The sequence below is a fragment of the Dama dama genome, chromosome 18 (genome assembly GCF_033118175.1).
Source record: "Dama dama isolate Ldn47 chromosome 18, ASM3311817v1, whole genome shotgun sequence".
Classification (NCBI taxonomy): Eukaryota; Metazoa; Chordata; class Mammalia; order Artiodactyla; family Cervidae; genus Dama; species Dama dama.
Window position 1 is genome coordinate 96891834 of NC_083698.1, and position 26240 is coordinate 96918073.

Here is a 26240-nt window from a genome sequence, read left to right on the forward strand (position 1 = left end):
TGAAGTCATAAAAATTAATCCTATTTCTATGTATTAGCAATGTACAGTTGGAAACAGGATTTTAAAATGCCATGTACAATAGCTCTAAAAAATAAGTATTTATACCTATAGTTAGATATAAATCTAACAAATATAGGATGTGTATGCTGAAGTTCAAAATGGTGATGACCTAAATAAATAGAAAGAAATACTGTCTTCATGGATTCAAAGACTCAGTGTAGTAAAGAATAAGGAATTGATCTACAGATTTAACTCAATTAAAAAAAACTCTAGCAGGACATTTGAAGACAAAGAAAAGCTGATTCTAACATTTATGTAGGAATTAAATAAATAAGAATAGCTAAGGCACTTCTGGAAAAGAATAAGGTTGGAGAAATTATACCACATGATTTTAAGGCCTTTTATAAAGTTAAAAGTATCTAGACAATGTGGTGTCAGTGAAAGAAAAGATACATAAATCAATGAAACAAAGTAGAAAGTCCAAAAGTAGATTTACCCAAATATGACCCTTGATTTTTAAGAGTAGTGCAAAAGAAATTCAGTGACAAGAGCACAATATTTTCAACTAATGGAATTGGAGCAGTAGGATTCCCTTATGTAAAACAAAATACTTCTACTTAAATATGCTAAATTATACAAGAATTTACTCAAAACGGATTATTGGTCTAAATGGAGAAGATGAAACTATCTAAAACTTTTAGGGATAAAACAGAATAAAACTTTTGTGACCTAGAGTTCAAAGAGTTCTTTTATATGAAATTCAAAATACAATGTAAAAATACTGAATGTTATCAAATTAAAATCTTCTGCTGCATGAAAGTCACAGTCAAGAGAATGAAAAGACAAGCTACATACTGAGAAAAAAATATTTGTAAACCATGTATTCAGTAAAGAGCATGTTTCAAGACTTTACCAAGAAATCTTAAAACTCGAGACTACAAGGACAAACAGTTCCATTAAAAAATGGGCACTGAACCCATATTTGAACAGGCACTTCACTACGAGGATATGTAGATGGCAAATAAGTATATGAAAGTGTTCAACATCACTAACAATGAGATACCATGACAAAGCTATCAGAATGGTTAAAATTTAAAAACACTGACAATCTTAAATGCTTAAAGATATGGAAAAATAGAAATTCTTATGCGTTGCTAATGGGGATGCAAGATGATGTAGTTGTTCTGAAAAGCAGTTTGGCAGCTTCCTACATAGTTAAACATACCACATGACCCAGCAATCCCACTCCTGGGTATTTAGTCAAGAGAAATGAAAACTAGTGTTCATACAAAAGTGTGTACACAAATATTTACTGCAGCACTATTCACAATCATCAAAAACTGCAAACCAATGTATATCAGATAGAGAAACAAACTGTCACACATATAGGTACTGTATATATAAATTACTACTCAGCAATAAAAACAAATAAACTATTGATACCAGCAACAACCTGGATGAATCTCAAAGGCATTATGCTAAGTGAAAGAAGCCAATCTCAAAAGATCACATACTGGGACTTCCCTGACTAAGCTCCCACATGCCACATGCGGGATGACCCAAAAGTTAAAAAAATGCATATATACTATTTATATATGATCAATTCACATGATATTCTCAAAAGATGCTGCTGCTGCTGAGTTGCTTCAGTTGTGTCCGACTCTGTGTGACCCCACAGACGGCAGCCCAACAGGCTCCCCCCGTCCCTGGGATTCTCCAGGCAAGAGTACTGGAGTGGGTTGCCATTGCCCTCTCTGCAAAAGATGAAACTATAGCAATGGAAGACGGTGATTTTTAGGGATTGGGGGTAGGGGAGAGTATGATTACAAATAAATAGCATGAGGAGTTCTTTGGGTTTATAGAATTTTTTCAGTATCCCAGTTGTGATGGTGGTTACAAAAATTGGTATATGTGCTAAAATTCATAGAGCTAAACACCAAAAAAGTCAAAAATTAGAAAAATAAATAAAGATATATATAGGGGACTTCCCTGGTGGTACAGTGGATAAGAATCACCTGCCAATGCAGGGGACACTGGTTCAATTCCTGGTCCAGGAAGACTCCACATGCTTTGAAGCAATTAAGCCCGTGTGCCATCACTACTGAGCCCTGGTACCTAGATCTGTACCTCCACAACAGGAGAAGCCACCACAATGAGAAGACCTTGCACTGCAACAAAGAGTAGCCCCCATTCACTGCAACTAGAGAAACCCTGCACGCAGCAACGAAGACGCAGCACAATCAAAAATAAAATAAACTATTTTTACAAAAGAAACATATACATAGTCAACATCTCAGCACCCAAAGGTGCACCATAAATATTTGTTGGATTGAATTACAAATGATTATTGCAGACAACTACTCCCCATATTCTACCCTGCCCCAACCCAGTTGAAATTACTGTGTCCCCTGGCTGATCATGTGTATGTAAGCAAGAATTAGGTTGTGCTAGAGAGAAGACAAGACAGTTAGAGACAAACTTTAAGCTACTTAACCAACATGGACAGTCATCTTTAAGATCACCAGGTCCAAACTCTCACACACAGCACAATCCTTTGGAGGAAGACTATAATAAACTTATTTGTTTTGCTAACTGCTACTTCTTTCCATTTTTAACAGTCTTCAGAATCTCCCCAAGTGGGATTAAGCCCAATTCCAAATTTAGAAATGACTTCTATTTATTTAAAGCAATCAGTCTTTTACTTTCTCTGACCCCTGTGATTGACCTAGTGGTTGGTTCCGTGAACTAAAAGAGGCAACTGAGGCCAACTGGACCCTATTTCTGGATTACCACATGAGCTATGATGTAAAGTCCCTTTTTTTGTTAGGTTTGAACTTGGAATCACATCACTCTAAGGACTGGCTACCGTCTTTCAGTGATGAGGGAAAAGTCTGCTGAGAGAGTAAGGAGACAGAGAAATGAACTGGAGAATGAGAATTTGGTTCCTGGTCAAATCATTTCTCCCTCCAGCCCAGGTTTCCACTTAACTTCCTTCCTTGTGCATGCGCTCAGTCATGGCCAACTCTTTGTGACCCCACGGACTGTAGCCTGCCAGGCTGGCTCCTCTGTCCATGGAATTTCCCAGGCAAGATTCCTGGAGTGCGTTGCCACTTCCAGCTCCAGGGGATCTTCCCGACTCAGGGACCAAACTCATATCTCTTGTGTCTCCTGCATTGGCAGGTGGATTCCTTACCACTGAGTCACCTGGGAAGCCCTCCTACTTAATTAGGTCATAAAATTTCCAAACCCCTTCCCAGTCCTGCTAGCTCGAACCTCTAGGGAAATCCTGGAAAACTTACTCCAGTCTCACCTGGTGGAGAAGGCAATGGCACCCCACTCCAGTACTCTTGCCTGGTAAATCCCAAGGATGGAGGACCCTGGTGGGCTGCAGTCCATGGGGTCACTAAGAGTCATTCACGACTGAGTGACTTCACTTTCACTCTTCACTTTCATGCATTGGAGAAGGAAATGGCAACCCACTCCAGTGTTCTTGCCTGGAGAATCCCAGGGACAGGGGAGCCTGGTGGGCTGCCGTCTATGGGGTCACACAGAGTTGGACACGTCTGAAGCGACTTAGCAGCAGCAGCAGCAGCAGCAGTCTCATCTGGAGCTAGCCTTAAGGCCCATAAATTAAAAAAAAATTTTTTTTAAATTTTAAATTTAATTTTAATTTTAAATTAAAAAAAATTTTTAAATTTGCGATAGCTCTGTTACTTGCCAACAAAAGCATCCTAACTGTCAGAAGCATCATAACTGTCAGAAGTCAGATTGCTTCATCTTTAAAATCAATTATTTGTAGAGACATAAGCATAAGATCTCAATGGGTTATTATTTGCATGCCTTTCATAAGTTCAAAGGACAACCTCAGTTAGGATTTCCAGAACAACCTGAAAAAAAAAAAAACTAACTAAACAGGTTGAGAAATCTCTTCCCTCCCACTGCTCCTCCCTCTGGCTCTCCTTTCTTTCATTAAATAGGCATTAGCACACCTTCTCAAGAAGACTGTTCTGTGGTGTTCACTATCATCTCTGCAAATTTGAAACCTCAGACTCTCGAAGATGCACCTCAGTGCTGTGTATCACCGCATACCTCTAAGTGATGGGAATAGCATTCCTATCATCGGACTTGGTACCTACTCGGAACCTAAGTTGGTAAGCTCGTCTCGCCCTCTTTTTTTAAATGATAATCTATCATTCATTTTGAATGGACTTTCACTGATTTAATTTTTGTAGTAATGAATGGAACCTTGAAGGACAGCTATTTGCCTGAATGAGTAATGAGCCAGAGGTTAAATCAGTTTATGATTTAAAAGTATCTTGACTTAATAAATGGGACCTTTCTGCTTCTTTTACTGAAATTCAGCCTGAATACTGATTATTAGATTGAACTGAAGCACATAAAATTTCTGAGTTTCTCGTTTATGATTTTCTTTAAGTTCATATTTGAGAATTTTTAGCTCAGTCTAACAAAACTTTTAGTGAAAACCTACCATATATGAAGCACTAGGGGCTTCTCCCTGGTGGCTCAGACGGTAAAGTGTTTGCCTACAATGTGGGAGACCTGGGTTCGATCCCCGGATGGGGAAGATCCTCTGGAGAAGGAAATGGCAACCCACTCCAGTTCTCTTGCCTGGAAAATCCCAAGGGAGAAGCCTGGTAGGCTACAGTCCATGGGGTTGCAAAGAGTCGGACAGGACTGAACAACTGAACTGAACTGAACGAGAATAAAGAGCAGTATGTCTAGAAATGCTACTGAAATTTGAATGATCCTGAGTGAATGAAATCTGTTAAGCTAAGTATAAGTTAAGCAGCGTTGAGACAGGACATTGTAGACAGAGAAGGAAGCATAGAAGCACAAGGTTATCAATCTAATTATGTCATGCCTCTGCTTAACTTTTCAATGTACGTGCGTGTGTGCATGCATGCTCAGTCACTCAGTATGGCTCCCTATCAATTATAGGGTAGAGGACACACTCCTTATTCGCACCTTGGACTTTATGGTTCAGTCAAGACCTGTCAGTTCAGCAGCATCTACCACTCTTCCACCTCTCCGCATGTGTGAAACATAGCTTCTTGAATAACTCAGCTATCTCCATGACCTTGCACATGTTGCTTTCCACCTGGAGCACCCTTTCTCCTGAGCTGGTTAATTTTTACTAAACCTGCAAGACTCAGCTGAAGGATTCCTCTCCTTGGAAACCCACCTCCCAGCCACCACAACTCGCCCCTCCTGTGTGTTCAGGAACCTCTTTGTGCTCAACTCTATTGAAGCAGTTATCACACTACATTATAACCATTGCTTTTCTGCAATCTTCCCCACAAGATGTAAAATCCATTAGGAAAGAGACCATTTCTTGTTCAGCTCTATACTCCCAGTATAGTGTCTGGCATGTGCTGGGTGTTCAGCCAATGCTTGTTAAGTGAATGAATTTGTGAAAGGAGATGTGTGTGTGTGTGTGTATATATATATACAGCTTCCCAGGTGGCACAGTGGTAAAGAATCTGCCTACAATGTAGGAGACTGGAGTTTGATCTTTGAGTCGGGAAGATCCCTTGGAGAAGGAAATGGCAACCCAGTCCAGTATCCTTGCCTGGAAAATTCCATGGACAGAGGAACCTGGCAGGCTACAAGTCCAAGAGGTTACAGAGTTGGACACAACTGACTGTGCACGCACACCTGTGTGTGTGTGTGTGTGTGTGTGTGCATGCATCGGAGGCCATGGACATGTAAAGGCTTACAATAATAACAGCTTAAATTTTTTTAATACCTAACCATGTGCCAGGAACTAGTACTTTATAGTACATGAATTTTCTGATTTAATCCTCACAACATTATGAAATACTACTTTATCCTGTTTTATAGATGAGAAAATAGAGGCATTGAGATATAAAATAAAATCCCCCAAACCTAAAGAAGAGAACTGGAATGTGAACCTATGTAGTTTGGTCCCAGATTGTACCTTCTGAATCTCTATACTCTATTGCCTGTTGTAACTATGTATTATGTCAACGAGGCTGAATATTTTTATGACTTTCTATGTATATTTCTCTATATGAAAGTATGTAGGTCTATATATCCAGAAAGTACTTAGATGAATACATGAATAGATAGGTAGCTAGGTAGATGGGTAGCATTATAGATCTAGGATATGAATCTGATTATTTCACTCCTCTGTTTAATTATTTCAATGATTTCCTATCAATTATATGACTCCTTACTTGTGCATCTATCATTCTATCTATCTCCTGAAACTCAGTGTGGGGCTCCAAGTGTTGCATTTACCAATAAAAATTATTAAGTGCCTATTATGTGTCTAGTAATAGTAAATGCGACAGGCTAGAGACATTCAAAAGCAGTCGTGTGTCATCCCAAAAAGGGTTGTAACTCACTTCAGAAGATAAGACATACTGCAATTAGAGAATATGGCATTAGTAGCATACTATACTGTGATGCACCAGCCACATTTGTGATCAGAAATACAGAGCTAATCCTTTGTCTCACAAAATTCATAGGTGAAGAACACAACCCACCGTGGAAGATTTGGGGGAAAGAGAGGGAGCAGGGCATCTCTCAGCCAGAGCACTCCTTACATTCTGTTCAAAGCCACACAACTGACAATTCCCTCACCACCAACCCAGGACTGATGAGGCAGACACTAGGGGCACCTGTGCCCAAGTCAGTTGCCGGGAAATCAAAGCATCGTATCAGATTTAATGTCAGGCTCTCAGTCTGAGGGCTACAATCTGAGGCCCAGATTCAGTCTTCTCCCCTTGGTGGACCTGAGGTTCTTTACAAAACCTTTCATCCCTCAAGAGATAGAAGGAGAATGACAGGCTGAAGTAACGTGTTAACTGAAATCCTTTACAATTTGTGTATATATAAGTCAGTCAATATTTGCCTGGGATGTTGTTCCATGTTGAGAGAGAGCAGCAGGCGCCAGGGAAAGATCTAGGCTTATCTTGAGGGAAGGCTGGGTGGGCGCAGAGGTGAAAGGCAGAGATGAAGATTTAACAGCAAGCTCTCCTCCGGCGTCTGCCCAGCTGGGACTCCACCACTGCACGGGCAGCAGGAACTGTAGTACTGCAGTGCAGAGGAACACTACCGCGCAGCTGTGTGAGGCCACCCAGCCCAGCTTCTCCTGATTTACAGACTGTTTTTTTCTCTCTGAATATGCCCAGCTTTCTTATAAAGATTGTTCATACCTGTAGAGTCAGGGGGTTTGAGAAGGAATGAACATTTAGCAGCACCAAGTTCTCTGTGCACTTCCTCACTGGATGATCACTAATGAAAACTGAAATGTACACATCATCTCTGTACTGTTTCCCTAAGACAGCCTCCGAGAATGTTTTCATACAGGGATGAGATCACCTATAATAGCCTCCTAATAGATCACTCTTCTTCCTCTCTCTCTATATCTCCATTGGAGAAAGTCCGATAGGCAAGAGTTTTCAATCCTGTTCTTTTTTCTGCTTTGATAGAAATTAATTTGATTTTTTAATGCATATCAGCCCATGAGTTAATAACCAATGTTTTTCAAAAACTTCAAATAAAACTCAAGAATGTTACCAAGTGTGTAAATGACACAAATCTAGGACCAACTGCAAGTATTTCGGAAAATGGGCAATAATTCAGTAAGTATTTTTGTGTGCCTAACCATGTATGAGTGGCTTCCCAGGTGGCTCAGTGGTAAAGAATCCTCCTTCAAAACAGGAGACACAGGTTCAATCCCTGGGTTGGGAAGATCCCATGGAGAATGAAATGACAACCCACTCCAGTATTCTTGCCTGGGGAATCCCATGGACAGAGGAGCCTGGTGGGCTACAGCCCATAGGATCGCAAGAGTTGGACACAACTTAGTGAAAGTCCCTCAGTCATGTCTGACTCTTTGTGACCACATGGACTATACAGCCCATGGAATTCTCCAGGCCAGAATACTGGAGTGGGTAGCCTTTCCCTTCTCCATGGGATCTTCCCAACCCAGGGATCAAACTGAGGTCTCCACACTGCAGGCAGATTCTTTACCAGCTGAGCCACAAGGGAAACCAAAGAATACTGGAATGGGTAGCCTATCCCTTCTCCAGTGGATCTTCCCAACCCAGGAATCGAACTAGGGTCTCCTGCATTGCAGATGGATTCTTTACTAATTGACTTAGTGACTAAGCAACAAATGTATGAGGCATTTTTCTAAGTAACACAGGGATGAAAACAATGGATTAGAAACAGGGATTTAAAATCTGTGGGTGACTTAAGGCAGAAAAAGTAAATACACATAAAAATAAAACATAAGGAAAAGCTGAAATTCTTTAAGAGAGACAGCACTTGTTTGAAGATGAAAGTAACAACAGTTACAAGGTTGTAACTGAGGCAGTACCCCTTCCTGGGTAACCCTGGTTAAGATTGCTGTCACTATAAACAATTTTCAGACTCTGAAGAGTGAGTCAAAGGCTTTGCACATGGGGCAGAGAGAGGGAAGTCCAAGTCCTTAAGTACCAACCAAGGAGGAGCCTAAAACATCAAGGGGACCCTGTGATGGAATTCTGCAGTGAGGAAGAGAGATTGGTGTCAACCCTGAATACATGGGCAAGTGAGAATTTATAACCAAGGAGTAGGGTCTGGGTCCATGAGAACAAAATTATTAAAGGAAACTTTGGGAATAAGGGACTGCTGCTGCTGCTGCTGCTCAGTTGCTTCAGTCCTGTCCGACTCTGTGTGAGCCCATAGATGGCAGCCCACCAGGCTCCCCCGTCCCTGGGATTCTCCAGGCAAGAACACTGGAGTGGGTTGCCATTTCCTTCTCCAATACAGGAAAGTGAAAAGTGAAAGTGAAGTCGCTCAGTTGTGTCCGACTCTTTGTGACCCCATGGACTGCAGCCTACCAGGCTCCTCCATCCATGGGATTTTCCAGGCAAGAGTACTGGAGAGGGTTGCCATTGCCTTCTCTGGGGAATAAGGGACAATTCTTGCTAAACCAACCTAACAGGATTCTTGCTGAAAAGAGGGAGTGACTAGACATCTCCTGGGACACAGTTCAGTTCAGTTCAGTCAGTCAGTTGTGTCTGACTTTTGCAACCCCATGAACCGCAGCAAGCCAGGCCTCCCTGTCCATCACCAACTCCCCGAGTCCACCCAAACCCATGTCCAATGAGTTGGTGATGCCATCCAACCATTTCATCCTCTGTCGTCCCCTTCTCCTCCTGCCCTCAATCTTTCGCAGCATCAGGGTCTTTTCAAATGAGTCAGCTCTTCACATCAGGTGGCCAAAGTATTGGAGCTTCAGCTTCAACATCAGTCCTACCAATGAACACCCAGGACTGATCTCCTTTAGGATGGACTGGTTGGATCTCCTTGCCGTTCAAGGGACTCTCAAGAGTCTTCTCCAACGCTGCAGTTCAAAAGCATCAATTCTTTGGTGCTCAGCTTTCTTTATAGTCCAAATCTCACATCCATATATGACCACTGGAAAAACCATAGCCTTGACTAGATGGACCTATGTTGACAAAGTAATGTCTCTGCTTTTTAATATGCTGACTAGGTTGATCAAAGCTTTCCTTCCAAGGAGTAAGCGTCTTTTAATTTCATGGCTGCAATCACCATCTGCAGTGATTTTGGAGCCCAGAAAAATAAAGTCAGCCACTGTTTCCACTGTTTCCCCATATATTTGCCATGAAGTGATGGGACCGGATGCCATGATCTTAGTTTTCTGAATGTTGTGCTTTAAACCAACCTTTTCTCTCTCCTTTCACTTTCATCAACAGGCCCTTTAGTTCTTCACTTTCTGCCGTAAGGATGGTGTCATCTGCATATCTGAGGTTATTGATATTTCTCCCGGCAATCTTGATTCCAGTTTGTGCTTCCTCCAGCCCAGCGTTTCTCATAATGTACTCTGCATATAAGTTAAATAAGCAGGGTGACAATATACAGCCTTGATGGACTCCTTTTCCTATTTGGAACCAGTCTGTTGTTCCATGTCCAGTTCTAACTGTTGCTTCCTGACCTGCATACAGGCTTCTCAAGAGGCAGGTCAGGTGGTCTGGTATTCCCATCTCCTTCAGAATTTTCCACAGTTTATTGTGATCCACACAGTCAAAGGCTTTGGCATAGTCAATAAAGCAGAAATAGATGTTTTTCTGGAACTCTCTTGCTTTTTTGATGATCCAGCAGATGTTGGCAATTTGATCTCTGGTTCCTCTGCTTTTTCTAAAACCAGCTTGAACATCTGGAAGTTCACGGTTCACATATTGCTGAAGCCTGGCTTGGAGAATTTTAAACATTACTAGTGTGTAGGATGAGTGCAATTGTGCAGTAGTTTGAGCATTCTTTGGCATTGCCTGTCTTTTGGATTGGAATGAAAACTGACCTTTTCCAGTCCTGTGGCCACTGCTGAGTTTTCCAAATTTGCTGATATATTGAGTGCAGCACTTTCACAGCATCATCTTTCAGGATTTGAAATAGCTCAACTGGAATTCCATCACCTCCACTAGCTTTGTTCGTAGTGAAGCTTCCTAAGGCCCACTTGGCTTCACATTCCAGGATGTCTGGCTCTAGCTGAGTGATCACACCATCATGATTATATGAGTCATAAAGATATTTTTTGTACAGTTCTTCTGTGTATTCTTGCCACCTCTTCTTAATATCTTCTGCTTCTGTTAGGTCCTACCATTTCTGTCCTTTATTGAGCCCATCTTTGCATGAAATTTTTCCCTGGTATCTCTAATTTTCTTGAAGAGATCTCTAGTCTTTCCCACTCTATTGTTTTCCTCTATTTCTTTGCATTGATTGCTGAAGAAGGCTTTCTTATCTCTCCTTGCTATTCTTTGGAACTCTGCATTCAAAGGCATATATCTTTCCTTTTCTCCTTTGCTTTTCACTTCTCTCCTTTTCACAGCTATTTGTAAGGCCTCCTCAGGCAGCCATTTTGCTTTTTAGCATTTCTTTTTCTTGGGGATGGTCTTAATTCCTGTCTCCTGTACAATGTCATGAACCTCCGTCCATAGTTCATCAGGCACTCTGTCTATCAGATCTAGTCCCTTAAATCTATTTCTCACTCTGCTGTATAGTCATAAGGGATTTGATTTGGGTCATACCTGAATGATCTAGTGGTTTTCCGCACTTTCTTCAATTTAAGTCTGAATTTGGCAATAAGGAGTTCATGATCTGAGCCACAGTCAGCTCCCAGTCTTGTTTTTGCTGACTGTATAGAGCTTCTCCATCTTTGGCTGCAAAGAATATAATCAATCTGATTTTGATGTTGGCCATCTGGTGATGTCCATGTGTAGAGTCTTCTCTTGTGTTGTTGGAAGAGGGTGTTTGCTATGACCAGTGCATTCTCTTGGCAGAACTCTATTAACCTTTGCCCTGCTTCATTCTGTACTCCAAGGCCAAATTTGCCTGTTACTCCAGGTGTTTCTTGCAGCACAGTGGAATATGTGAAACATGATTTCATATCAAGAGTGAACAGATATGGAGGGTGAGAGGTTGTGGTTAAACTGACATAGCAGAATTCTTGCTATGCTTGGGCAGAGCAGAAATAAGTATGAAAGTCCATGTTGGAAAAGAGTTCAAAGGAGCCTGATTAGAGGTTGTTCCATGAAAGAATCCTTGTCAGGGTTGAGGCTGTTTTCACAATCTCTGCCTAAAGGGACCAGGGATGAGGCAGGAACCATAATAAATGGTCCTGGAGAGCCAAGTCTGTTTCTTAGCTTTGTTCTGCTTTCCCATTTTGATAATAGATATGAGTGCAAGCAGTGGTAAAGAATCTGTTTGCCAACACAGGAGATGCAGGAGGTTCGAGTTCAATCTTGGGGTCAGGAAGCTCCCCTGGAGAAGGGCATGGCAACCCACTTCCTTATTCTTGCCTGGAGAATCCCATAGACAGAGGAGCCCGGTGGGCTACAGTCCAGGGGGTTGCAAAGATTCGGACACGATTGCGCATGCACACGTGTATGTATGAGTGCAAGAAATGCTTTCTTCTTTGCTACAAAACAAAACCAAAACACACAAAAAACAAACAAAAACACATGCACGTAACACTCAGGAGATGACTGCTGGTACAAGACACAGTAAAGTATCAGGGATTTAATGCACTGTTCTAAATGAACATGGCAATTTCTTCACCACAGCCAGTTGTCATTCACAAACAAAAGTTCAGTGTGGCCTGATTGTCTCACATTTTTCAGAGAATTTTGTAAAGTAATTAACATTTTTTAAGTAATGGCAACTCATTTATATTATTGTAAAACACTATGCGGGCTAGTATTTTAAGGGTCAAAGAAAGTAATTCAGCTGGGGTTTGTTTTTACTTTTAGTAGAATGTATGCCCTGAGTTCCATGCAGCACTTGTGACCCCCTCACACTCACTCCTGCCACAGAAGCCCTGGCTCTTAGAAATCAAATACCAAGAACTGACTTCTGCATTTTACATCATTGCTCTCCAGAGGCAAGGAATACTGTGCATCAAACTGCAAAAATTAAATAAATAAATTTTAAAAAAGGGCTTGGTGGTTGAGGTAGATGGTAATAAAAAAATACCAGGGAGAAAAATGTAGATTCATATTTCAAAGTCATTAACCTGCCAAAGTTAAAATGGATTAAAATGAGCAGAGATGAAATATACAGAGATCAAGTGAGATGGCTTCCATAATAAATCAGGCAAAAAGTAATAAGGACTTGAACTTGGTTGGTGGCTGTGAGGAAAATAATTTGGCTGGAGCCTAGAAAAGAAATAACCTGGCTGAAGGATACAAATCATGGAGTAGATTCTACAAAGCTCCCGCTACCAATTGGGTCCAAATAAAGCAGAATGAATAGTAGATCCAAGGACAGAAATGGATGTTCCATGCCCAGGTTACTACATTCTTTGGATCTAAGGTTTTGAGTTTATCTGAGTGACTTACCTTTTATTTTTGACTTACTTCCTTATTTTTTTTAACATTTAAAAATATGAAATATACAGAGGGGTGAGTACTTCTTCATTCTCATTTATTTTTATTGAAGTATAGTTGTTTTACAATGTTGTCAATTTCTGTTGTACAGCAAAATGATTTGGTTATACATGTATATATATACATTCTTTTAAATATTTTTTCCCATCATGGTTTATCATAGGATATTTTTAAAATAGGGGAATACTTTTAAAGCCAACATCTGAGTAACCACCACACAGATCCAAAATTAGATATACCCACCCACAGAAACCCTCTGTGAGCTCTTTCCAGTCCAGAGCCCTCCCTTCCTCAAGAGGTAACTGGTCTTCTAACTCTACTGGCAACTATTTGCTTACTTTTTTCTAAAGTCCATTCAACTTTTTTCAGGTAGATTGCCTGGTTCCTCTTCATTTAGTTGTTCTTGTGGGTTGTCATCTTGTTCCTTCACTTGCAACATACTTATTTGTCATCTTGTTTTGTCTAACTTCCTGTGTTTCTGGTCTCCTTTCCATAGGCTGCAGGATCTTAGTTCCCCTTGCTTCTGTCCCACTGCCCACTGGTGCAGCCGGGTGGTCCAGGGGCTTGTGCAGGCTTCCTGGAAGAAGGGCTGGGTGCCTGCCTTCTGGTGGTGAAGCTGGGTCTTGTCCTTCTGATGGGCAGGGCCATGTCAATGGGTGTGTTTTGAGGTGGCTCTGAGCTCAGTACTCAAAAGACAGTACAGCCTGTCTCCTCATGGGTGGAGCTGTGTCCCTACCCTGTTGGTTGTTTCGCTTGAGGCTTTCCAGCACTGGAGCATGCAGGTTGTTGGATGGGGCTGTGTCTTGGTGCTGAAATGCAGACATTTCAGGAGAGCTCGCTCCAATCAGTATTCCGTGGGGCTTCTGTTACCAGTGTCCTTGCCCCAACAGTGAGTTATAGTCTACCTTCATCTCCCCAAAGAGACCCTCCAAGACCCTTGTGTAGGTCTAGCCCAGGTTCTCATGGGGGTGCTCCTTTGTACTGGGTCCCAGTGCACATGAGACCTTGTGTGTGCCCTCCAAGAATTGTTGTTGTTCAGTTACCAACTCTTTGCAACCCCATGGACTGCAGCATGCCAGGCTTCCCTGTCCTTCACCACACCCTAGAGCTTGCTCAAACTCATGTCCATCAGTCAGTGATGCCATTCAACCATCTTATCCTCTGCTGTCCTCTTCTCCTCCCACCTTCAATCTTTCCCAGCATCAGGGTCTTTCCAAATGAGTCAAATCTTCACATCAGGTGGCCAAAGCATTGGAGTTTCAGCCACAGCATCAGACCTCCCAATGAATATTCAGGACTGATTTCCTTGAGGATGGACTGGTTTGATCTCCTTGCTGTCCAAGGGACTCTCAAGAGTCTTCTCCAACACCACAGCTCAAAAGCATCAATTCTTTGGCGCTCAGCCTTCCTTATGGGCCAACTTTCACATCCAGACATGACTACTAGAAAAACCATAGCTTTTACTATTTGCACTTTAGTCAACAAAGTAATATCTCTGCTTTTTGATATACTGTCTAGGTTGGTCATAACTTTTCTTCCAAGGAGCAAGTGTCTTTTAATTTCATGGCTGCAGTCACCATCTGCAGTGATTTTGGAGCCCAAGAAGATAAAGTCTGTCACTGTTTCTTGCCCTCCAAGAGTGGAGTTTCTGTTTCCCTAGCCCTGTGGAACTCTTGTACTCAAGTCTCACTGGCCTTCACAGCTAAATGCTCTTGGGGTTCTTCCTCCTAATACTAAACTCTGACTGTCATGGAGGGCTATTTTTATGTAGCAGCATCCCTGTGCAGCCTGCATGGGTTTACTATTTTTTGTTGCGAGGGTTGTTTTTAGTATAGATATCTGCGTGTGGCTGAGGTTGTGGTGACCAGAGCTGTCCTGGATATTGATCAGAGCTTCCCCTTTGCTCTGTGGTTGTCCCTGCTCTGTCAAGGTGGGGTCCGCTCCCTAGTTGTTATAGTAGTGGTCCCCCAGATCTGTTTCTTGGTTGTATTTCTGGTCTGCGGTGCGAGGGAGGCAGAAGTGGAGCACCCCCACTGGGAGAGCAGCCACTGAGTATTCCTCCTCTGGAGCTGGTCATCTATGGGTGTGCTCTGTTGTGTCACCTTTCACCTGTTGTGCAAGCTCTCAGATTACACACTTGGTGCTGCTTTCAGTCCCACCTTAACCACGGGTATGCCAGCAGTTGGCCTTGTGTCTCTCAGATGTTGTTTTCACCAGGCCACCAGCACAGATCCACTGAAGTCAGCTGCCAGGTTGCAGTAATCATGGATTTGGCCCTCTGTGGGCACGATGGAGGCAGCTCAGACTCTGGCCTGGCCCAAGCCCCCTGTGTAAGTGCCCACAAACTCTACAGCTGCTAAAGCTAGGCCCTTCTTGGACATAGGCGCCCTCATTGTTTAGAAGTTCTGCAGGCACTGAACTCACAAAGCTGCTCTCACGGGTGTCAATTTTCAGTTTTTGCAGTTGTGAGAAGAGATTTCAGCTTTTCTTCCTTAGTTGCATGGCCCTTGGGGCTCAGCTATAGTTTGAGCACCATCCCCACAGGTGGACCACCCAAGGGGTCCACTCCCAAGGCTGTCCTGGTGCACCTAAGTCAGCCTTAGTGAGGAGGGGAGTGCGGATGCAGTGGTGGCCAGGGTCACAAGAAGGAAGCCCTTCCTAGTGCCCAGGGGGGCAAGGGCCACGTGTGGGGAGAGAGGCTGCAGCGGTGGTCCCACCTCTTGCGTGTCACTTAACAATGGTGCTTCACTTCCACAGTGGTCTGCGTTTCCTCCACAAGCATTCTCAGTTGCATTTTTCCTCACTCCTATCCCCTTAGGCTGTCTCCTTATAGCCAAGAGCAGTGCTCTCCCCAGGTCTGCTCACGAAACCCCCCGTTTAGCACCCAGCCCTCACGTGCACTAGCAACACACCTCTTAGGCTGGGGCACGCAGGGCTGTGGCACAGACCATCTGCAGGTCTCAGCCTGTCCTGCCTCAGTCAGTTCGGTTGCTCAGTCGTGTCTGACTCTTTGAGACCCCATGGACTGCAGCATGCCAGGCTTCTCTGTCCATCACTAACTCCCGGAGTTTACTCAAACTCGTGTCCATCGCATTGGTGATGCCATCCAACCATATCATCCTCTGTCGGCCCCTTCTCTTTCCGCCTTCAATCTTTCCCAGCATCAGGGTCTTTTCCAATCAGTCAGTTCTTTGCATCAGGTGGCCAAAGTTTTGGAGTTTCAGCTTCAGCATCAGTCCTTCCAATATTCAGGACTGATTTCCTTTAGGATTGACTGGATCTTCTTGCTGTCCAAGGGATTCTCAAAGTTTTCTCCAACACCACAGTTCGAAAGTATCAATTCTTCAGCGCTCAGCTTTCTTTATAGTCCAACTCTCACATCCATACATGACTACTGGAAAAACCATAGCTTTGACTAGACAGACCTTTGTTGGCAAAGTAATGTCTCTGCTTTTTAATATGCTGTCTAGGTTGGTCATAACTTTTCTTCCAAGGAGCAAGTTTAAGAATGATTAAACTAAATGAAAGACATATTTCTCTTCTCCCCGATCCCAATTCCCTATCATTTTAGACTCCTAAGGGGACCTGTGCAGCATCAGTGAAGATTGCCATCGACATGGGGTACCGGCACATTGATGGGGCCCACCTCTACCAGAATGAGCATGAAGTAGGGGAGGCCATCAGGGAGAAGATAGCAGAAGGAAAGGTGCGGAGGGAGGATATCTTCTACTGCGGAAAGGTGAGACTTCCCTTCACCTGCATGGTGGGCCTGATGTCACTTTCCCCTACTGAAGAAACTCACCAAACTACCAGCTTGTGGGATCTTAGTTTCCCACACCCCTTGCAATGGAAGTACAGAGTCCTAACTACTGGACCATCAGGGGTGTCCCAAAGAGTTAGTTCTGAACTGGCAAATTCCTCAATCTTGCCAAGAATTTAGGGACTAAATAGCCCCTTGATGTTAGGGCAAAGTTCTTTCCTCATACTTAGGCATTGATTTAAGACAATATGGAAGAGGCACATCTACAACAAAAGTAGATTTGAGGAGTAAAGGGACATGAGGAAGTGGTTCATATTACAACAAGCATTTGTCACAACTTTTTTCTTTAAAATAGGTAGTCTTTTCCTTCTGTATATGCCTGTTTGTCCATAGATCACTAATTTTTTGAGATATAATTACTGTACCATAAATCTCACCATGTAAAATCAGTGCTTTTTAGTATATTCACAGATTTGTACAACCATGACCAATACCTTTTCCAGAATATTTTTATCACTCCAAAAAGAAATCCCTCACCTACTACTCATCACTTTCCATTTATCCCTCTCCCCTAGTCACTGGTAAACACTTATCTACTTTATTTCTCTCTAGTTTTCGTATTCTGGACATTTCATACAAAAGGATTCATGCAATATGTATTCTTTTCCATGTAGCTTCTTTCTCTTATTATGTTTTCTACTTTCATCTACCTTGTAACATTTATCAGAATTTCATTTCTTTTTATAGCCAAATAATATTCCATTGAATGGATATACCACATTTTGTTTAAATCTTCTGAGAAATTGAAATCTCCAGCTGATGATAGTTAGAAATCACTATCCATTGAAAAGCAATCAGAAATATAAAATATCATGATGAGATGAGAGCCAGTGGAAATACTGAATACATATTTACAGGCAGCCTAGAGGGAATCAAACTTAATAACTTTAGAGAACCTGTAACAAAATTCTCCTAAGTTTTCTAAGGAGAACAAAATGGTGCTTCAGACTTCACTCACTGCCCAGAACCCCTTCTCTCAACTCCTTTCCAAGCTCTCTGGGAGCCTGCAGTTCCCCAAGTTACCAGCCACTTACGGGCTATGATTTCAAGGGGCCATGTAGAACCACCATCCCAAAATACCAGCCTGACGCTTGTCACTTGATTACAGCTTTACAATCTGACTCCTAAAGATTTTGTTATTATAGAGTCTCTCACAAGAACTTACCAAGAGTTTCTGAGGAACAATAAACTTGAACTCATATCCTGAGACTGTGAACCAAAGATGGAAATATTTTTGAAGTTACAAATGAAAAACAAAGAAAACCTTCCTTTTTATCTCCCTGGTAAACAGTTAAAGTTGCAATACCTGTCACACTGGAAAAGAACTGAATTAAATTGCTCATTTCATAAGGTCGCTATGAGTTAACATTTACCAAGCACTTAAAGAGTACCTAGAATTGTTGAATAAAGATAGATTAAAATATATAAAACAGAATTTTCAATTAGATGGGATGTCAATAATATCCAAAAAGACCCACATTAAAAACAAAAACACATTTTTAACTACTCTTGCATTGTTTTCTCTTTTCTGTGCTTTGAGGGCAAGAAAAAAATATTGTTCAACAAAGGAAAAAATTAAATTTTACCAATTTTGCTTGCCCTTACTTGTGGCAAAAAGTGTATGGAAATTCAAAAATTTTTCAAAATACGTGAGCAAATTTGATGCTCCAAGAAAATATACTCATGTATCCTGAGGCTCTGAGTGTCCCTCAGTACCCTAAGTTTCACAGACCTCAAGGGTACACATGCTCCATTCTGACAACCCAAGGCCTAATTTTTCATTACTTAGCACTTTAGAGACTGAGTAATTTCTTTTTCTTTTTTCTTATATACGTTAAAACTGTCTACTTGCCTTTTATTTACCTTTTCAGCTTTATTGAAATATAACTGGTGTGTGACACTATATAAGTGTAAGTGTACAACACATTGATTTGATACAATTATATACTGCAAAATGGTTATCACCACTGTGTTAGCTAACACCTCCATCACATTACATAATTACTATTACTTTTTGTGATGAAAACATTGAAGATTTATTCTCTTAGCAACAGTATTACTAACTATAACAACCATGCTATTCATTAGATCCCCTGAACTCACTCATAACAGGAAGTTGGCATCCTTTGACCAACATTTTTATTGGTTTTTAATTCATGAACAGCTGTTAAACTGATGATCATTTTGCAGGACAAAGATCTCCAACAAAGGAGTCTCCCATGCCACCATTTTTGTGACATCACCAGTTCAGATTGAGTAATTTCTTTGTAGGGATTGGCAGAATTTTCCTGGGGAAATCAGGAAGTGGACCAAATGGGAACAAAGGAGCTATCAAAAGGGATCTAAACCTTTCCAATAATTTAAAATTTCACCAGCATCTGCACCACCCATCACAGTGTGAAGCACTGGTGAAGTCACGTACACAATCATATTTCTTACTCTGATGAGCCATACCTTCTACACAGCCATATTTCTTACTCAGATGAGTCATAACTTCTATCAGTGAAATGAAAATAAAGCACCAGACCAGGTCAGCACCACTAGTTAGATCCATGTTCCCTAATTATACAATGAGGAAAAATGAAAGTGCTAAGGGTGGATTCGGCAAATAGCACAGGGCAGAGGAAGAGTTTCTTGCTGAATTAGGTTCTCTGTGGTTCAGGTGGATATTTAAATCTCTGGTCCTATATTTGGATCAAGTTATACTCTGGGTATCTAGAGTTATATCAGTTCAACCTATACTCAGATGACACTTCAGTTTAAACATATTTCTGTGAAATGAAATGAGTGAATACAATGTATATGAGTGTAAAGACTACTGGGGTGGGGGGATTCCATGGCCATCCTGTAGTTAGAACTCCATGCTTTGACTGCCGGGAGCATGAATTCCATTCCTGGCCGGGGAACTGAGATCCTGCAATGCTGTGCAATGCAGTTAAAAAAAAAAAAAAGTTAAAAATATTTTTAAAGTGGTGCATTATTATTTTAAAAAAATACCATGGATATTAACTATCCCCATTTTTTCTTTCAGCTGTGGGCTACAAATCATGACCCAGAGATGGTCCGCCCAACTCTGGAGAGGACACTTAAGGACCTCCAGTTAGATTATGTGGATCTTTACATCATTGAAATACCCATGGCTTTTAAGGTAGGTTCAGATGCCTAAAGGTTATGCTTCACTCCTTGGCAACCATGAGCAAAAAGATCTGTGCAGGAAGCTCATTCATTACTTAGCACCATAAAATATAATGATATTTTGTTACCATAAATGAGATAGTACTGACCTAGCCCAACAAATGCCAAGAACAATTCTGTGTATCCATCTCAGGCCTGGATTCCAAGTTTCTTGATTCATTATCCAATGCATGTTCTGTTATATCATATCTTTACAGATATACTTTGAACTTTCTTTGTTAAACCAACATGTAATCAACTAACTGTAGTCCATGCTGTAGTTGCCCAGCATCCAGCACACCCTTCTTCCCATCCACACAGTCACAAAAACATCTCTGCACAACATAATGTAAAGTAATAGGTACAACTGAAAACTTACACTCCACCCTTCAGATCTTCTTCCTTTGGAGAAAATAGTCAGGTTTTTGAAGCCAGCTCCAAGGTCAGGACTTCTGTGTGATATATATTCCTTTGATTCAAATCATTCCTTCTTTGAACTTTCTCAATCTATGGGCTCACTGTTAATTTAATCACCACCAACACACCCACTATACACTGCTGAAGATCAGCAACAGCTTTAAAATTTCATTGAGGAAAGGAAAGACTGAAAAACAAAGTTGACCACTTATCCATGAAGTATACAAGGTCCTGCTAGACAGGAAAAACAAGGGCTCTCTGCCATTGCAGTGACCAAAAGAATTTCTTTACACAGCCAACCTGGCTGCCCCTGCTCTGATCTCTAGAAACATCTTCCTTATTGACTTTTCTCTGTGGTCTCCAAGATGTGACTTGGTGGTGGTGGTTTAGTCGTTAAGTTGTGTTCAGCTCTTGCAACCCTATGGACTATTGCCCACCAGGCTCCTCTGTCTATGAGATTCTCCAGGCAAAAATACTGGAGTGGGTTGCCGTTTCCTTCTCCAGAGGATCTTCCCAACTCAGGGATTGAACCTGGGTCTCCTGCATTGCAGGCAGGTTCTTTAGTGACTGAGCCACCTTAGAAATTATATATCCCAATAACCTTATTTCACCAAAGAGAAAACTTAGACCACAAGCAATGGACTATTTGGTCAGGCTTAAAGTCCATCAGAACTAGGACCAGATCCTGGTCCCCTAATGCCAATCCCAATCTTGTTCCCTTATATTATACTACCCTCTCTCTTATCCTCATGAGCTTAATGGTCCCAATATCCTGTGGATTACAGTGATATTTTTATTTCAGGCTCTTTGGATTTTGACCTCAACCCTTCTCTTCACTCAGCTAACCTTGATTCTTTTTCAAATGGCAGAGTTCTAAGCTGAGTCTTACAAATTTGGAAAGAAGCTATATTTAAAAGTGAGAAAATGAAAAAAAAAAAAAAGTGAGAAAATGAAATTTACTTCTCTGTAGCTGACTAATGACTTGTAAAATCTTTTGGAGAAGGTAAATAGAGAAATTCTATTTCTATTTTTAAATAGGATCAGAGCTCAAGGACACAGAGAAGGTAAAACTTTTAACAGTGACAAATTTCACAATACAGTGACATTACCTCCCAACTGAACCTGTACTTCCTGTAATTGAGAAATCAATCTTTGAAGTCAAAATATCACATGGTTGTTTAATCTTATGATTTTTAAAAAACAAATATCTTTCTTGCTAAAATGGTTTAGCACTTCGTTATTTTTTAATGTCAAGATAACAAGCAGACACAATTTCAGAAAAAATACAAAGTAAAAAAAAGCGTAAGGCATTTTAAAAGGGCAAAGTTATTGCTAAACAGGAATGAGAGTGAACAGGGTGGATTTTTAGAAGGTTGAATTCTTCTTCTAATAATGCTTTATAGTCAGGAGCAGGAAAGGAGGAAAAAGACAATGGGCTTGTCCAGATGAAGAGATTAGTAAAGTTAGCACAGTGGAAGCTTAAGGAGACATCATAGAAATATCTAACATGGGTTCAGATATGATAAAGAATTAAAATTTGGGAGAGTAAAAACTATTAATATTAACAGAGTTCATGATGGAAGCATAAAGTCATTTCAGATCAGAAGTAAAATTAGGAAATGCTAAAAATAAGAAATATAGAGGGAGAACAGAGTGGAAATAAGCCTCATAAGTGTTAAGGTCAAAGGGCTTAGAAATCAGAGATATACAGGGTAGTTAATATGAATGATTACATGGCTTTGAGGAGAAAGGAGTCCTTTTCCCAATTTCAGTGTAACAGAAGAAAATTTAGATGAAAATTTTAGATGAAATTTAGATGCCCCCTTTGTTAAAGAGGGCATGGAGAAAGTGTGATCACCAGGTAAAAGTTTCATTCAGGTAAGATGGCAGAGGGAAAATTCAGGAAAATTTTTTAAAATATAATGGATTTTATCCAATTCCTTGTTACTTTTTAATAACAAAAATTTCCTATTATCAAGATACACAAAGACTTCTATGCCACCAACCAAATCCAATAGACAGTTTGTCCTCATATTTTATTTGACCTCTTTCAATGCAAATGATCACTGCCTCTTTCTTTGTACATTTTCACCTTGTGTTTTTGATGATGTCATCCTCTGATGATTCTTTGGCAGCTCCTTCCCCACTAAACTCCAAATGCTTTGCCCAGTGCTCTTTCCTCAATATTTTTGCCTGACTGAGCCACACTCTTTCTGTAGGTGATCTCACCCAGTTGCATGGACTGAATACCATTTAATATGTGTGAGGAACTCCCACATTTTATCTGTGCCCACAGTCTCTCCCTGAGCAACCCTCTGAGACCTCTCTGTTCTCTTCAAATATCTACTTGAATGTTTAACAGTCATTTCAAACTCAAAATATCCAAAACAAAACTCTCAGTTTGTTGTCCAGCCTCAGGAAATAGTTACCACCATCTACTCAAGGAACCTAGAAATCATCTTTTATTTCTCTCTATCCCATTTCCAAAGCCATATGAGATGGGTCCCATTTTTACATATAGGAAAAAAAGGGGAAATATGAAAGACAATTTCCACACCATAGTCAATAGATAAACCTACACAGTGTGTTAAAAAGCACAGTGTATTAAAAAGCAGAGACATCACTTTGCGGACAAAGGTCCATATAGTCAAAGCTGTGGTTTTTCCTGTAGTCATGTATGGATGTGAGAGTTGGACCATGAAGAAGGCTGAGTGCTGAACAATTGATGGTTTTGAACTGTGGTGTTAGAGAACGCTCTTGAGGGTCCCTTGGACAGCAAAGAGACCAAACTAGTCAATCCTAAAGAAAATCAACCCTGAATATTCATTGGAAGGACTGATGCTGAAGTTCCCATACTTTGGCCACCTGATGTGAAGAGCTGACTCATTGGAAAAGACCCTGATGCTGGGAAGGATTGAGGGGAGGAGGAGAAGGGAACAACAGAGGATGAGATGGTTGGATGGCATCACCAACTCAGTGGACATGAGTTTGATCACAATCTGGGAGATGGTGAAAGGACAGGCGAGCTTGGCACGCTGCAGTATGGGGTTGCAAAGAGTTGGATACAACTTTGTGACTGAACAACAGTCAATCTTCATTGAAAAAGTGTCACCAAAAAGCTAGAAAAGGAGGTTCGACAGTTAGTGTGAGGTAGAAAAAAAGATGCTCAACTCCTAGAGGCTGCTAAAAAGGGAAATAAAGAACCACAGAGTGATTAGCCAGACCTGAGAAGTAATGAGCTGTCCATTTCCCTTATACTTAAGGAGCATTCCATTCATCAACTATGCTTTTCTTAGCTGAAGAATTCCTTCTCAGCCTTAGTGATGACATTTGGTTTCTCATAAGAGTAAGAAATTAGCTGTCCTCAACTTTGGCAAGGATATACTATCCAAACACTGAATCTAATCGTCCTAATTCTCAATTTTTGCTTTTTTCTAATGAGAAATGTTATCATTAAGAGATAACTTCATGAGTTAACAACAATAATCTGTCAATAAATAAAGGAATAATAAATGCCAGGGTGAGAGAATAAGACTAATGTGTCATATATGTTGGACAAGTGAATTTCTGGATATCTTCACAAAGGGGAGAAAACAAATTTATATGTATATCTTAAATTTGTTTCCCAGGGTCAGGGTATACTGAAATATCGACAACTCAAATTCCATCATTTTAATCCTCAGATATACTTGCTTTTTTTTTTTTTCTTTAACAGCCTGGAGATGATTTATATCCTAAAGATGAAAATGGCAAATGGTTATATCACAAGTCAAATCTATGTGCCACTTGGGAGGTAAGTTAAAATGGGCTTCTTAATCTTAAAAGATTACATTTTTAAATTGTGATCTGGTTATTCCTGTTAGCTTTATGCAGAGTTACGACCTTTATTCCCAATGAAAAGTAATAGTCAAGTATTTGTAACCATGAGCAAAGATGCATAAAAATCTCCATTTCTGGGCACTGAAAAGTGTTTGATTTTGCTTTGATGGAAGAGAAGAATACCAAAGATAAGGAGGTGAGACAAGTGGGAGGCAAAAGAAAGTAAAGGAAATAAGCTTTACTATAACAGTAAATAAAAGTATATAAATGAGATAAACGCACAAATTTTTTTTTGTTTCTCAAACTGAATTTTTAAAAATCAGTCATAAGATGTCTAAAAGAAACAAATGTAAAATAATAAATGAAAACCTGAAAAATAATTCTGGTTCCATTTCTGAGCAATCTGCTGATTCCTTCCCCAAGATTATAAGAGTGAGAAAGTAGGGGGAAATAATGAGAAAACCCTTATGGATTTATGTGTTGGGGGGAGGCAGGTATAGATTTATGAACTGGTTTGTTATGTGGTAACATGGCAGCTTCTACCTGGAGTAAGAGGCAGTGCAGCAACCAGTAAGATAATTTAGGAGAGGAACTATTGGGGTTATTTTTGCTCTTATTTCTCTCTTGCTATAGCCTTAGGATAAATAAAAGCAAAAATAATGCCAATAGTTCTTCTCTTATATTATCTTACTGGTTGCTGGGCTGCATTTTATTCTGGGTAAAAGGGGCCATGTTAGCCTTGGGAGGGGCTTCCCTGGTGGCTCAGCAGTAAAGAATCCACCTACAATGCAGGAGACCCAAGTTCGATCCCTGGGTCGGGAAGATCCCCTGGAGAAGGGAATAGCAATCCACTCCAGTGTTCGGGCCTGGAAAATCCCATGGACAGAGAAGCCTGGAGAGCTCTAGTGCATGGGGTAGCAAAAGAGTCAGACATGACTTAGCAACTGTAAAACAACAACATAGCTTTGGAACATGTACTGTTCACTCCACACATGTAGACACTTAGGACTCATGTTCAGACATCTTCAGGAATCAAGTCAGAGCAGAACTGAAATCTTGCACTTGTGGGAAGCTAGGGAAAACCTAAGTCTCTGCCTGACCTCTGGCAGTTGTTTTCCTGCCTCTCCCAATTCAAGCTCCAAAGGCTGGAAATTATAATCTAACAATTATCTCATTCAAAGAGTTGAACATGACTGAGCATGCATGCATGCAATAGACTTCCCCCTCATGTATCAGTTCAGTTCAGTTCAGTCGCTCAGTCGTGTCCGACTCTTTGCGACCCCATGAATCACAGCACACCAGGCCTCCCTGTCCATCACCAACTCCCGGAGTTTACTCAAACTCATGCCCATCAAGTCGGTGATGCCATCCAGCCATCTCATCCTCTGTCGTCCCCTTCTCCTCCTGCCCCCAATCTCTCCAAGCATCAGGGTCTTTTCCAATGAGTCAACTCTTCGCATGAGGTGGCCAAAGTACTGGAGTTTCAGCTTCAGCATCAGTCCTTCCAATGAACACCCAGGACTGATCTCCTTTAGGATGGACTGGTTGGATCTCCTTGCAGTCCGAGGGACTCTCAAGAGTCTTCTCCAACACCACAGTTCAATTCCTCAGCACTCAGCCTTCTTTATAGTCCAACCCTCACATCCATACATGACCACTGGAAAAACCATAGCCTTGACCAGACGGACCTTTGTTGGCAAAGTGATGTCTCTGCTTTTTAATATGCTATCTAGGTTGGTCATAACTTTCCTTCCAAGGAGTAAGCGTCTTTTAAGTATAATTTCCTCCAAAGGCTGGAAATTATAATTGAATGATTATCTCTTTCTAATAGACTTCCCCACATGTCGGTAACAGCTTAAAGCTCTGAACTGTGGATTGTTTTGAGGGTTGAGGAGGCACTGACTATGTTTTCTGCTGTCTGGGCCTCTCCACCTGAAAAATCATTTACTCAATCCATATGTTGCTGCTGCTGCTGCTGCTAAGTTGCTTCAGTCGTGTCCAACTCTATGTGACCCCACAGACGGCAGCCCACCAGGCTCCGCCGTCCGTGGGATTCCCCAGGCAAGAAC

General features: G+C 41.1%; 1 protein-coding gene across 2 annotated transcripts in view; it reads left to right on the forward strand.

Annotated features, from left to right (window-relative positions):
• Nucleotides 1-4058: 4058 nt before the first annotated feature.
• AKR1D1 (aldo-keto reductase family 1 member D1) overlaps nt 4059-26240 on the forward strand; it is a 50280-nt gene continuing 28098 nt past the window's right edge. For both annotated transcript variants that reach the window (XM_061166425.1, XM_061166427.1), the window contains exons 1-4: nt 4059-4151; nt 16513-16680; nt 19793-19909; nt 24068-24145. In XM_061166425.1, the coding sequence (XP_061022408.1) occupies nt 4059-4151; nt 16513-16680; nt 19793-19909; nt 24068-24145 (456 nt within the window). The remainder of the gene's footprint in view (nt 4152-16512; nt 16681-19792; nt 19910-24067; nt 24146-26240) is intronic.